This window comes from Mobula hypostoma, chromosome 3 (assembly GCF_963921235.1).
Source record: "Mobula hypostoma chromosome 3, sMobHyp1.1, whole genome shotgun sequence".
Lineage (NCBI taxonomy): Eukaryota > Metazoa > Chordata > Chondrichthyes > Myliobatiformes > Myliobatidae > Mobula > Mobula hypostoma.
This window is the reverse complement of record NC_086099.1, coordinates 10,551,892-10,567,338: the sequence shown is the minus strand read 5'-3', so window position 1 is coordinate 10,567,338 and position 15,447 is coordinate 10,551,892. Positions and strand designations below refer to the sequence as shown.

The window sequence follows — 15,447 nt, the reverse complement described above, 5'->3', positions numbered from 1 at the left end:
TGGTTAAATAATATCCCATTTTGTATTGGGCATTTGGGCTAATAACAGGATGTTATTTTATGCAACGATTATTCTCAGCCCTCTCCTTTACTCTCTGCATACCCATGACTGTGTTGCTTCCCTCAGCTTCAATCTGCTAATTGAATTTGCTGACGACACTACACTGATTGGCCTAATCTCAAATAATGAGGCAGCCTGCGGAGAAGAAGTCATCACCCCTGTCACAGTGGTGTCAAGAAAACAACCTCTCCCTCAATGTCACAAAAACAGAGTTGGTTGTGGACTACAGGAGGAATGGAGATAGGCTCCTGAGGAGGAGCCTGGATGGATCTAGTGTTGAGAGGATGAACAGCTTTAAGTTCCTCTGCATAAACATCACTGAGGATCTCATGTGGTCTGTACATACCAGTTGTGTGGTGAAAAAGACACAACAGTGCCTCTTTCACCTCAGACAGTTGAAGAAGTTTAGCATGGGTCCCCAAATCCTAAGAGCTTTCTATAGGGACACAATTAAGAGCAACCTGACTGGCTACATCACTGCGTGGTGTGGGAACTGTACTTCCCTCAATCACAGGACTCTGCAGAGAGTGAAGCAGACAGCCCAGCGCATCTGTAGATGTGAACTTCCCACTATTTGGGACATTTATAAAGACAGGTCTGTAAAAAGGGCCTGAAGGATCATTGGGGACCCAAGTCACCCCAACCACAAACTGCTCCAGCTGCTACCATCCAGGAAATGGTACCACAGCATAAAAGCCATAACCAATTGGCTCAGGGACAGCTTCTTCCACCAGGCCATCAGACTGATGAATTCATGCTGACGCAACTGTATTTCTATGTTATATAGACTCTCCTGTTGTAGATAATATTTATTATAAATTACTATAAATTGCACATTGCACAAAAAGATGGAGATGTAATGTAAAGATTTTGACTCCTCATGTATCTGAAGGATGTAAGTAATAAAGTCAATTCAATTCAGTTCAAGTTTTGGTTGGGAAAAATCAGCTAATTGATCAAAGGCCCACACTGACTTCCCGGAAGACCACTTGAATAATTACCTTACCAATTTTCTGCAGTGCTTTGTGCGTCCAGCATTTCCCTAGGTGTAGATGGTGGGGAGTTACACGTCTTAATATAAATTTATTTAGTGGTACAGCACAGAACAGGCCCTGCTAGCCCAATAAGCCATGGTGCCCAGCAAACCATCTATTGAACACTAGCTTAATCACAGGACAATTTACAATCACCAATTAGCCTACTAACCTGGACCTCTTTGGGCAGTGCGAGGAAACTAGAGCACCTGGAGGAAACATACATGGTTACAGGGAGAACATATAAACTCCTTACAGATGGCGCCGGAACCGAACTCTGAAATCTGACGCCCTCAGCTGTAATAGTGTCATGCTAAACACTACACTACCATGGCGACCTAATGACAAGAGGTACGGAGTCTAGGCAGATACATTGAGGTGCAGAGCAGCCATGAACTGGTTGCTTAGGAAACTGGAATGGTTGAATGGATTCCTCTTGATGTTAATATCAAAACAGCCATTTTGATTAACCAGGAATCCTTAAGCAATTACAACTTGCATTAACTAATATTGACCACTGGATATCCCACAAGATTTGATATATCAACGACCTCTATTTGGGGCAGCACACTATTGTAGTGGCTAGTGTAACATTACTACAGCACCAACGACTCGGGTTCAATTCCATCGCCGTCTGGTAAGGAGTTGGTACGTTCTCCCGTGACCTTGTGGATTTCAGACACTAGAAAATCTGCAGATGCTGGCAATGCAAAGCAACACAAGCAAAATGCTGGAGGATCTCAGCAGGTCAGGAATCCTGAAGGAGGCTCTCAGTCTGAAATGTTGACTGTTTACTCTTTTCCATAGATGCTGAGTTCCACCAGTATTTTGTATGTGTTCCACACGGATTTCCCCTGAGTGCTCTGTTTTCCTCCCACGGTCAAATAATGTACGTTAGGGTTAGTAAGTTAGCGTGCTATGTTGAGGCAGGAATCATGGCAACACTTGTGGGCTGCCCCCAGCACATCCTTAGATTGTGTTGGTCATTTACAAGAGGCGTTGCAATTCACTGTATGTCTTGATGTCTCAATGTACATATGATAAATAAAGCTAATCTTATCGAATCTTTGATAATATTTTAAATCTTAAGGTCAGACTCTTGTGATAGTGAAATCATGTCTGCCTTACCTTTTTTATTTCACACTTATTGTTTTCTTTTATTCTCTTCACAGATTCAAAACTTAAAAATGGAGTTGGAGAAACAAGATGAAGTCATAGCAAAACTAAAGGAACAAATGGGCATACTTGAAGCAGAGGTATTTATTTGTTTGTTGAGATACAACACAGAAGAGACCCTTCCAGACCTTCAACCCATGTGGCCTGGCAGTCCCCCAATTTAACCCTTGCCTAATCACGGGAAAATTTACAATGACCAATTAACCAACTGGGCAACACGCACAAAATGCTGAAGAAACTCAACAGATCAGGTAGTACTTATGGAAAAAAGTACAATCAACGTTTTGGGCCGAAACCTTTCGGCAGGACTGAAATGTTTGGGCCCGAAACGTCGACTGTACTTTTTTCCAGAGGTGTGACCTGATCTGTTGAGTTCCTCCAGCATTTTGTGTGTATTGCTCAGATTTCCAGCACCTGCATATTTTCTCTTGTTTGTGGTTTGATCCTACCAACCGGTACGTCTTTGGACTGTGGGAGGAAACTGGAGCACCCAGAGGAAACCCACGTGGTCACTGGGAGAATATGCAAATTCCTTACATACAGGCAGTGGAAGGAAATGAACCTGGGTCACTGGTACTGTAAAGTGTTCTGCCTGCCACTATGCTACTGTGTAGTATAAATAAACAGAAATAAAGCATTAATTGAGGTCAATATGATCAGGAATGATAATGATTAGGAAATATTATAATCGGCTGTGTTTGGCAACTCAATTAGAAGGAAAACTCTGATCTCAACCCTGCACAAACGCTATCCCCTTCTCTCAATTCCTCTGTCTCCACAGCATCTGCTCTCAGGATGAGGCTTTTCATTCCATAGCGAAGGAGATGTCCTCCTTCGTCAAAGAAAGGGGCTTCCCTTCCTCCATCAACGTTGCCCTTAACTGCACCTCTTCCATTTCATGCACGTCCGCTTTTACCCCATCCTCCAGCTATCCCACCAGGGATAGGGTTCCTCTTGTCCTCACCTACCACTCCAACTGCCTCCGCATCCAACACATAATTCGCCACCTCCAACGTGATCCCACCACCAAACACATCTTTCCCTCCGCCCCATTTTCTGTTTTCCGCAGGGATCGTTCCCTATATGACTCCCTTGTCCACTTGTCCCTCCCCATGGAGCTCGCTCCTGGCACTTAGCATCATTTATTGTGTCCGGTGTATGCGGTGTGGCCTCTTCTACGTTGACACCCAGCATAGAATGGGAGACCGCTTGGTCGTGCACCTATCTCTCAGTGGCCATCCATTTTAATTCCACTTTCCATTCCCACTCCAGTATGTCCATCCATGGCCCCCTCTACTGTTGTGATGAGGCCATACTTAGGTTTGAGAAACAGCACCTTGAATTCTGCCCGGGTAGCTCCCAACCTGATGGAATGAACATTGATTTCCCGAACTTCCAGTCATGCCCCCATCTTTATCATTCATAAGTAAAGCTTTGGGGGTAAACCCAAGGAAAAATCCAGAGCTAAGACAACCCTATATTGAATTCAACACTGACTGACCACTCCTACTGGTGCCAAACTGTATCAGACTTTGCCATTCCTTTGGATTCATCAGCTGTGTGGAGAGAGGGAGCCTGCTATATGGGTAACAGAAAATAAGGTATAGGAGCAGAATTAGGCCATTTGGCCCATCGAGACTGCTCTTCCATTTCACCATGGTAGATCCATTTCCCTCTCAGCCCCAATCGCCTGCCTTTTCTGTGTATCCCTTCATGCCCTGACTAATACCGAACAAAGAGAACAAAGAAAATACAAAAGGAAAAAGTAGTCCTGGTCATTTCATACTTAGACTAGAGATAACAAAATTCCATTGATAATCATTAACCTATAAAATAGACTGATTCAAGTGGTGTAACACCTGCTACTGAAAACTCGAAAGTTTCTAGAAAAATACAGATGTAACTGCAGCATAATTACTGAAAAATTAACTGAACAATACATGTATATAGGCAACTATATAAAAATACAAACAAGCGTACAAGAAAAGTAACAAGCTACGTCCCGGTCCAACAGTTAACATTGCTTATGTGACATACACATAGTTCTTAAGCAAAGAAAATTACTCCCGTCTCTGCAAATGCAGCCTGGTGCAGATCAATGTGATTATGCAGATTCTTAGTTTGGTGTCGACTAGGGTGACTGAAGTTAGGATTAAGCAGAGTAGCTATTGTGGGAGCTGCCATTGTGTGAGTGGACCAGTGTTGCAGTGGGGAGTTGAAGCTTTGGCTCATTGAGCCTAGGAGAAGTTTAGGCCGTACGTAGATTTTTTTAAAAAATAGTTATTCTTTCTTTCTTTTTGTACGTTTAGAGCAGTGAGGATATCAGGCAGGATAGTGGAATGCTCTTCTTGTAAGATGTGGGAAAGCAGGGAGACATCTGATGTCTCTGACGACTACACCTGCAAGAAGTGCATCCAGCTGCAGCTTTTCTCAGACCGTGCTAAGGAACTGGAGCTGGAACAGGATGAAATCCAGATCATTCAGGAGGCTGGAATGTTGATAGACAAGACATACAGAGAGGTATACAGTTACTATCAAGGTGCAGGACACAGATAACTGGATGACCGTCAGGAGGGTGAAAGTGGATAGGCAGCCAGTGCAGAGTACCCCGTGGCCATTCCACTCAACAACAGGTATAGTGCTGTAGATACTGGTGAGTTGTGGGTGCCTGGAATGCACTGCCTGGGGGGGTGGTGATAGAGGCAGGTACATTAGGGACATTTAGATAGGCACCTGAATGTGTGGAAAATGGAAGGATATGAACATTAAGCAGGCAGAGGGGGCTAGTTACAGTAGGTTGCCTATTTGATTAGTAATTTAATTAGATTGGAACAACTTTGTGGTTCGATGTTGCAGTGCTGTACTGTTCAATATACTTTGTATTATCAAAATACATACAGTACTGTGTAAATGTCTTAGGGACATATATATATATATATATATATATATATAGCGAGGTAGCACAGTACTCTATTTGGAGAGGAGAGTAAGTTTATGAATCTGGTGGGAGTAAAGGACATTGAGAATGGTGAGTGGGAGTGCTGTGGGAGGGGTATGTGACAAGCAGCAGAGAAGAAGTTCCGGGGCAGGGAGTGTGGTGCTGGCCTGAGACATCAGCCCTGGGATACCAAGCAAGGACATTTGATTCCAAACAACTGATTTATTGATCATTACAGAACGTCTCTCTGGGGCTTCCTGCTCCCTCGCCTCTTCCTTCCCCTTTTCCCAGCCATGATTCCAGTCTCCCTGCCCCCTTCCCACTCTCCGTCCACAGTAAGGGCCCGTATCAGAATCAGGTTTATCATTCCTCACCTATATCATGAAATTTATTTTTTTTTATTGTGGCAGCAGTACTGTGCGATAGTTGGAAATCCCCCTCTAAGTCACTCACCATTCTGACTTGAAAACATATTGCCATTCCTTCATTGCTGCTGGGTCAAAATCATGGAATTCCCTCCCTATCAGCACTGTGGGTGTACCTACACCCCGGGAACTGCAGCGGTTCAAGAAGGCAGCGCATCACCACCTTCTCAAGGGCAACCAGGGATGGGCAACGAATGCTGGCTTAGCTGGCGACTCCCACATCCCATAAATGAATAAATTAAAAAATACATGATTACTACAGTACTGTGCAAAAGTCTTACGTACCCTAGTTGTATACAGTTTATGCACCTAAGACTTTTTGCACAGTACTGTACATGTCACTATATACTACCTTGAAATTAATTTTCTTGCAAAACTTTTATAGAGAAGTACAGCACAGGAGCAGGCCATTCGGCCCACAATGTTGTGCTGAACAAGCGAAAAAGCAAATCAAGAACACCCAAACACCAATCCCTCTTACCTACGCTATGTCCACACCCCTCCATCTTCCTTACCTATCCATATGCCTATCCAAACGTCTCTTAAAAACCTCCAATGTATTTACCTCTACCACCATACCAGGCAGTGCATTCCAGGCACCCACCACTCTGAGTTAAAAACGTAACCCTCATATTCCCCTTGAACCTACCCCCTCTCACCCCCAATTCATGCCCTCATACCCTCTGGTAGTGGAAAGTTCAACCTCGGGAACAGATATTCCATGCCTTCTCTATCTATGCCTCTCATAATCTTATAAACCTCAATTAAACCTCTCAGCCTCAGGCGTTTCAGAGAAAACAACCCAAGTTTATCCAGTCTCTCATGATAGCATGCACAGTAGAACAAAGAAACACAATAGAACAATGAAAAACTACACACAAAGACAAACAGTCAACCCATGTGCAAAACACCAAGACTTAAGATGCCTTTCCTCTTGTGTAGAGGAAATAATAATAAATTTCAGGTCACCAGGAAATGAAGGAGACAATAAGACTGACATTACTAACTGACAGGACTACAACTTTATAATTCTATGAAATATGGTTGTTCCCTGCTAATATTTCCAAAGGAGAAGATTAGATCAATGTTATCACACTCACAGAGCAAATGCTTAGGATGCAATGATTCACAGAGTGACACACAAAGGAAGGCTGCAATCTGTACATGCTCTATCAACATGACAAACTCACTGATTTTTGGGAAAGCCATTTGACGTTTTGTAATAGACAGTAATAAATTTATTGATGTTCTGAGAAAAATGCAGCAGAAATCGATAACATTTCCAGCTGATTTGATATTGCAAACACACTTTACTTTAAATCAATAATTCTGAGTCTTCATGATTCTTGTTTATGAGTATTGAGCCAACTTACACAACACATGGCTGCTAATTCTATTACTTTCTGGATGTATAACCTTGTCTTCCTTCCATGGTTTGTCGGTTTCTAATATATGACATCAATTTCAGTCTTTCATCTTAAGCACTTCCGTCATTGTCTTTGACATCACTAATTTCTTTTGTCATCCTGAAAGCTTCAACATAACTTACATTTTTCGGTGCCCAAGAACAGAAAAGCCTTCAACAAGTAGTAGATACAACCCAGTCCATCACAGGCAAAGCCCTCCCCACCAATGAGCACATATCCAAGGAGCCCTGCCACAAGGAAGCAGCCTCCATCATCAAGGAACCCAACCATCCAGGCCATGCTTTTTTCTCGCTGCTGCCATCAGGGAGAAGGTACAGGAGCCTCAGGGCTTACACCACCAGGTTCAGCAAAAGTTACTTCCTTTTAACCATCAGGCTCCTGAACCAGTGTCCATAACTTCACTCACCCCAGCACTGAACTGATTCCACAACCTATGAACTCACTTTCAAGGGCCCTACAACTCATGTCCTCAGTATTATTTATCTGTTTGTTTGCTTATTTATTTATTTTGTATTTGCATACTTTGTCTTTTTTGCACATTGTTTGTCATTCATGTCTGTGTGTCGTTTTTCATTGGTTCTATGATATTTCTTTGTCCTACTGTGAATACCTGTAAGAAAATGAATCTCAGGGTGATATGGTAACATATGTAACCTCCAAGGTAGTAATCTCCAGATTACTCCCTGTGCCAAGGGCTAGTGCAGGTAAGAATGGGATGATGACCTGGATAAATGAGTGGTTGCGGAGATGGTGCAGGGGATGGGGTTTCAAGTTCTTGGACCATTGGAACCTTTTCTGGAGAAGGAATGACCTATCCAAGAGGAGCAGGTTGCACCTGAACTGGAGGGGAACCAATATCCTGGCCAGGAGGTTTGCTGACGCTACTTGGGAGAGTTTAAATTAGTTTTCAGGGGGCTGGGAACCGAAGCCCCAGGTCAGTAAGGGAATGGATTGGACAGTAAAGCAGATGTCAGGGAAAGTACTGAAAGGCAAAATTGAAATAACGGGTATGGTGGGTTGGATAATTTGAAGTGTAAATATTTTAATGCTGTGAGTATTATCGGTAAGGGTGATGAACTTGGATCATGAATCTATATATGCAACTACGATGTTGTAGCCATTACTGAAACTTGGTTGAGAGAGGGACATGAATGGGTGATTAATGTACCAGGTTTTCAATGTTTCAGAAAAGACAGAGGAGGAGTGAAAAAGAGGGAGGGCTTGCACTGCTAATCAGGGACAATATTACAGCTGCACTCAGGGGAGACATAATAGAGGGGTCAGACACTGAGTCCATTTGAGTGGAACTCAGGAATAGGAGGGGTGCATTCACACTGATAGAATTGTACTACAGACACCCCAATAGCCATTGGGTTGTTGTCATGGGGGATTTTAACTTCCTTAATATAAACTGGGATCTCCTTAGTGTAAGGGGTTTCGATGGAGCAGAATGTGTTAAGTGTATCCAGAAAGGTTTCTTACATCAATATGTGGATGCTCCAACGAACGGAGGGGCCATACTGGAGCTGGTGTTGGGTAATGACCCTGGCCAGGTGATTGACCTCTCAGTGGGTGAAAAGTTAGGGAACAGAAATTACAACTCAATTTTCAGGATAGCTATAAATAAGGATAATTATGGTCCTTGTGGAAGAGTTTTAAATTGGAATAGGGCAAATTATAAGGTCATTAGGCAGGAACGAAGAAGCATTAATTGTGAACACTTTTTTTTCTGGCAAGTCCATATCTGTCATACGGAGGATGTTTAAAGATCAATTATACAGAGTATGAGAAAGGTACGTTCCTGTTAGAACGAAGGACGAGGATGGAAAGATAAGAGAATCTTGGATGTCCAGAGAGGTGATGAATGTAGTAAAGATGAAAAAGGAAGGGTATACAAAGCTTTGGAAGCACATGAGGAGTATTAAGAAGCCAGAAAAAAACTGAAGAAGGGGAATTGAAAAGCCAGGAGGGGCCATGGAAAGTCCTTGGAAAGTAGGATTAAGGTGAATCCCAAGTCAAACAATACATACATCAGGAGCAAGAGGATAACTAGGTTGAGACCATTCAAGGATAAAGGGGGGACCATTAGCTTGAACATGGAGAATATGAGTGAGGTACTTAATGAGTACTTTGCTTCAGTAATTACCAAGGAAAAGGGTATGGTGCACCAGGAGATCAGTGCTGAGTGTATAAATTTGTTAGGGTGTTTAGAGCTCAAGGAGGAGGAAGTATTGGGCCTTCTAATGAGTATTAAGGTAGATAAGTCCCAGGGCCTGATGGGATTTACCCCAGGTTATTGAAGGAGGCAAGAGACAAGATTTCTAGGCCCTCCCGAGCCACAGCCAAGGTCCCGGAGGACTGGTGAGTGGCTAATATTATACCTCTATTTAAGGAGAGAACATGGGAAAATTCTGGGAATTATAGACTGGTGAGCATCATATCAGTTGCAGGGAAATTACTGGAGAAACTTTTTAGGATATATGTACATTTGGAAACCCACAGCCTAATTAGGGAGAGTCAGCATGGCTTTGTGTGTGGCAGATCGTGTCTTACCAACTTGAATGACATTTTTGACAAGGTGACGAGAGAGATTGATGAGGGTAGGGCAGTGGATGTTGTCTACATTAGTAAGGTGTTTGACAAAATCCCTCATGGGAAGCTCATCCAGAAGATTAAGATGCATGGGGTCTGCAGTGACTTGGCTGTTTGGATTTAGAACTAGCTTGTGAAAAGAAGACAGAGAGTAGTGGTTGAAGGGACTTACGCAGGTTGTATTTAGTGGAGTTATGTGGGGATCTGTTCTGGGACCTCTGCGCTCTTTGATGTTTATAATGACCTGGATGAAAATGTAGATGGATGGGTTAACAAATTTGTGGATGATAACAAGGTTGGTGGAGTTGTGGATAGTGTAGAAGACTAGCAAAGAATACAGCACAACATAGAACAGTTGCAGATATGGGATGAGAAATGGCAGATGGAGTTTAACCAATGTAAATGTGAGGTGTTGCACCTTGGCAGGGCAAATGCAAGGAGACAGTACACTGTTAAGGGCAAGATCCTTAACAGTGTTGCTAAGCAGAGAGATCTTGGGGTCCAACTTCATAGCTCCTTGAAAGTGGTTACACAGGTCGATAAGATGGTTAAGAAGGTTTATGCAATGCTTGCTCTTATGAGTCGAGGCATTGAGTTCAAATGTCAGGAGGTTATATTGCAACTTTATAAAACTCTGGATAGACCACGTCTGGATTATTGTGGACAGTTCTGGTTACCCCACTTAAGGAAGGATGTTGAGGCTTTGGAATGTGCAGAAGAAGTTAACCAGGATGCTGCTTGGTTTAGAGGGCTTGTGCTATCATGAGATGCTGGATAAATTTGAGTTGTTTTCTGGAGTCTGAGGGGAAATCTGATAGAGGTTTACAAGATTGTGAGATGCATAGATAGAGTAGACAGAGAGTATCTTTTCCCCAGGGCTGAAATCTCTAATATCAGAGGGCATTCATTGAAGGTGAGAGAGGGTAGGTTCAAGGTCGATGTGAAGGTTAAGTTCTTTACTCAGAGAGTGGTGGATGCCTGGAATGCACTGTCTGATATGGTGGTAGAGGCAAATACGTTAGAGGCTTTTAAGAGACATTTGGATAGGCACATGGATGTAAGGAAGATGGAGGGATATGGACATGGTGTAGGTAGGAGGGATTAGTGTTTGGGTGATTTTTAGATATGCTTTTTAGCTGGTTTGGCACAACATTGTGGGCCAAATGACCTGTGCTGTACTGATTGATAGTCCATGTTCTATGTTTTATACATTGATAAAAAAAATTTGCTTTGAACATATTGAATTACTAAATTCATGGCACGGTACTGGGTGGCATATTCATACAGCAGGACGGCACGGTAACATTGCGGTTAGTAGAATCAGTTTACAACGCCAGCAGTCACTGATCTGGGTTCAATTCCTGCCACTGCCTGTAAGGAGTTTGTATGTGTAACCGCATGGGTTCCTCCTGGTTGAACCCATGTGTACTCAATGGGCCAAATGGCCTAATTTTGTTCCAGTGTCTTACAGTATGGTCGTATATGTGCTCCTGTTTCCTCCCACAATGTAAAGATGTACATGTTAGCATTAGTGAGTTGTGGGCAGCTACGTTGGCACTGGAAACACGAAGACACTTGTGGGCTGCCGTCAGCACAATCCTTGCTGATTTGATTTGACCCAAATGACACATTTCACTATATGTGACAAACGGCGCTAATCTTTGTCTTTAACCTTTAAAACCATTAAGCTCTCAAGAATGGCTATTTGACTCTTTCCTATCTTGTTTAATTGACTGCAAGCATATTTTACTGATTTTGAAAAGTGAAACGCTGTGGATACTGTAAATACCCAGCCACTTAGCAAGTGTTAGAGTCAATGTTTCTGGACAGTGAAAGGTTCTGATGAAGGATTATTAAACTGAAACACCAAACCTGCTTCTCCCTCCATGGACACTGATTGGCACGCAGAACATTCATTCCTTTGTTTTAGACCATTTGACCATTAGACATAGGAGCAGTATTTGGCCAATCAGCCCATCAAGTCTGCTCTGCCATTCCATCATGGTTGATTTATTATCTCTTTCAATCCCCTTCTCCAGCCTTCACCCATAGCCTTTGACAACCTTACTAATCAAGAACCTAATGACCTCTGCTTTAAAGATATTCAGCTGTCTCCACAGCCATCTGTAGCAATGAATTCTACAAATTCGCCACCCTCTGGCTAAAGAAATTTCTCCTCATTTCTTTTCCAAAGGATTCTTTTCTAAAGTTGTGCTCTCTGGTCCGAGAATCTGCACTATTGCAAACATTTTCTCCACGTCTACTCTATCTAGGTCTTTCAAAATTCAAGTTCAAGTTTGTGATCATTCAACCATTCTCTGGCCTTCTGCCAGTAATATTTAACACCCTGACCAATCAAGACCCTATCGAACTCCGCTTCCAATATACCCAATGACACGGCCTCCACAGATTCACCAACCCCGGCTAAAGAAATTGTTCCTCATTCCTGTTCTGAAGGAATGTCCCTCTATTCTGAGACAGTGCCCTCGGGTCCTACATTCTCCTAGTACTGGAAACATCCTTTCCATGTCCACTCTATCTATGCCTTTCAAAACTCGAGTTCAAGTTTATTGTTACTCAACCATACACATGTATAGAGCTAAACAAGCATCATTCCTCTGTGGCCGAGGTGCAAAGCACAGTACATACAGTCACACACAGCACATATAGTTACAATACAGCACATACAGACACAAAATCATGTTAAGACCATACGACCATAAGATATAGGAGCAGAATTAGGTTATTGGTCCATCATGTCTGCTCTACCATTTCATCATGGCTAATCCATTTTTCCTCTCAGTCCCATTGCCCTGTTCTTCCCGTATCCCTTCATGCCCTGACCAATCAAGAATCTATCAACCTCTAGTATATTTAAGGCAATGAATTGCCTTAAATACTTGATCTCCACAACTGCCTGGGGCAATGAATTCCTCAGATTTACCACTCTCTGGCTAAAGAAATTATGTTAACAGGATGTTAGTAGGTTTCAATGAGACACACCCCCATTTATTCCAAAATTTTATTCCAGATTATTCTTCAACTCAATATCTAACTGGCAACTTAACAATGAGCTTCAGCTCTGTGATAATCCTTCTGCTAATATAACACGTGCGTTCTAAATAGAACAGACCGCCTCCTATTGGTTTAGCTGTGGAATATGGAATTACTCACCAGAACACAATGTGATTTATCATTTCTAACTGTATATTTACCAACAGAATAGTTGCCTCAAATATAAAGCTGAAGTTGTCTCTGAAAACCAGAAGGAAAATAATTCACCAGTGAACTCCGCAAGGTAGGATCTTCCATAAGATTATCGTTCGTTTGTTCTGTGCCATCGTATAACATGGGCGATCATGGTCTATCCACAACCATGATTGTTCTAGGCAAACTTTTCTAAGAAATGGTTTGCCACTGTACTCTTTCAACCTTATTTTCATCTTTCCTGATTGTTGTTTTGCTGATGAAGCTTCGTGTGGTAGTTTATGTAGAGCAGAGGACTGTTCCTTCTATCTTCACCAGCAGATTCTTCCCCTCAACCACAGTGAATTACTGCTCCCCCACTATACTTGTTCATGAAATTGGTCAAGAGTCAACAATTTTGATCACCGTCATCATTATGAGCCATGTAGTATGACGTGGGCAATCATGGTCTGTCCATAACCGTGATTGTTCTTGGCAAATTTTTTCTACAAAAGTGGTTTGCCATTGCCTTCTTCTGGGCAGTGGCTTTATAAGAAGGGAGATGCCAGACATTATCAATACTCTTCAGAGTTTGTCTGCCTGGGATCAGCAGTTGCATAACCTGGACTTGTGATATGCACTGACTTCTCATATGGCCTGCTCCCATGGCTTCATGTGACCCTGATTGCCGGAGTGGGGGGGAGGGGGGAGCTAAGCAGGTGCTACACTTTGCCCAAGGGTGACCAGCAGGCTAGCCGAGGAAAGGAGTGCCCTACACCTCCTTTGGTAGAGATGTATCTGAACCCACTATCCCTGTGACAATATAGTATTGCAATTAAATCATTTCTTAGAGGGGGGGAAGACATAAGTGGGGTAAATTAAATGCATTCATGTACATTGCGCCAACTGTTGATAAGTGTACTTCGTGCAATAGCAGATGTGAATGACAAACTATTTAAATATAAATAGACAAAAGTATCATGGTAGTATAGCAGTTGGCATAAAGCTTTACAGTGCCACCTCTTGGAAGGGTTTAATTAAAAACAGTGCCATCTTCTGGCTGTGGGAAGGGTAGCATACCGGTTAGCATAATGTGTTACAGAACCAGCGATCAGAAAATTGGAGTTCAATTCCCGCCACTGTCTTTAAGGAGTTTGTTTCCTCTGGTTTCTTCCCACAGTCCAAAGATGTACAGACTAGGGTTAGTGTGTTGTGGGGATGCTAGGGTGACATCGGAAGCATGGTGACCCTTGCAGACTGCCCCCAGCACATCCTGAGACTGCGTTGGTCATCGACACAAACTATGCATTTCACTCTGTTTCGATATACATGTGACATATAAAGCTAATCTTCAAAATCTTTAAAATAAATAGAATACAAGGAAATTGTTTGAAAATTGGAGATTGTCAAAGGATTCCAAGAGAATTTAGATGAGGCAAAGTACATCTGTTACTTTGAATCTTAAACATTACAGATTAGTTTTATTTATCACATATGTATTGAAACATACAGTGAAATGCGTCGTTTCCTTCAATTCACGTTATCAAGGATTGTGCTGGGAAGCCCAAAGATGTCACCACACTTCCAGCTCTAACATAACATGCCCACAGTCATCAACTCTAACCCATGCACCTTTTGGAATGTGGGAGGAAACTGCAGCACCTGGAGGAAACCCGTGCAGTCACGGACAGAACGTACAAACTCCTCATAGACAGCAGCAGGAACTGGCGCCCAACCTTACAGCTGGAATTGTGAAGGTTTGTATGAACCGTAGCACTTCCCATGCAGCCCACAAGGGAGGAAATTGAACATGATCTTTAATTTAAAATTCATGTGACTGGTAGCAGGACCAGACTTTTACATCAAGAAACCCATTAAATTTCATGAATGTTCATGTCAGCCATTTAATTCTTTTCTAACTTTTGCACTGCTTTGATTCCAGCCCTCGTCCCAAAACTGCTTACGCGCTCAATAGAAACACAACGCCTTATCAGATGCTGATGAATTGGAAAAAGGCAAGTGTGTGACCATGGGTTAACCAGCTCCATATCACAGGACGTTCACCACAGAGGGAATCCTCACAGGAGAGAATTGTTGCCACCGCACACAACCACCCACTAGCTTCTCAGGGGCCAGCTAATTCAGAAACTGCCAGAAAATAAAGTGCAGAATGACATTTGTCTGAAACTGGGTGCGTACAGGGAAATTAAAGACCACTTGAGCTCCGAGGTTTTTAAAATACTATAATCTGTCAAGAAATTATGTGATAGGGAAGAAAATTACCGAGGAGAACATTTGGGTGATCAAATGAAAACCCCTCAGAAGCACAGGACTATAAAACTTGCACGTAATTCTTGTTAACGTTCAGCTCTGGAAAAGATTTCAACAATGCGAGCATTTGAAATGTCTAACAAATATATCACCTTTACAGAATACGGCCATTCCATAGGAATAATATGTAGTTTAAATCTTTACTGCATGCTCATTTTGATTATAAATAGGGAAAATGAGCAGTATATGTGTGTACAAACTGATTTGTTTGTTTTAAATAAAACTATTTAATTGTCTCTCATTGCCTGTTCTTTGTGGATCAAAGGAAAACTGGAAGA

General features: G+C 42.4%; 1 protein-coding gene across 4 annotated transcripts in view; it reads left to right on the top strand.

Annotated features, from left to right (window-relative positions):
• Positions 1 to 15,399, top strand: part of LOC134343349 (coiled-coil domain-containing protein 68-like) — a 126,062-nt gene extending 110,663 nt beyond the window's left edge. For all 4 annotated transcript variants that reach the window (XM_063042043.1, XM_063042045.1, XM_063042044.1 and 1 more), the window contains 3 exons: positions 2,267 to 2,350; positions 12,874 to 12,950; positions 14,781 to 15,399. In XM_063042043.1, the coding sequence (XP_062898113.1) occupies positions 2,267 to 2,350; positions 12,874 to 12,950; positions 14,781 to 14,865 (246 nt within the window). In that variant the 3' untranslated portion in view covers positions 14,866 to 15,399. The remainder of the gene's footprint in view (positions 1 to 2,266; positions 2,351 to 12,873; positions 12,951 to 14,780) is intronic.
• The last annotated feature ends 48 nt before the right edge of the window (positions 15,400 to 15,447 follow it).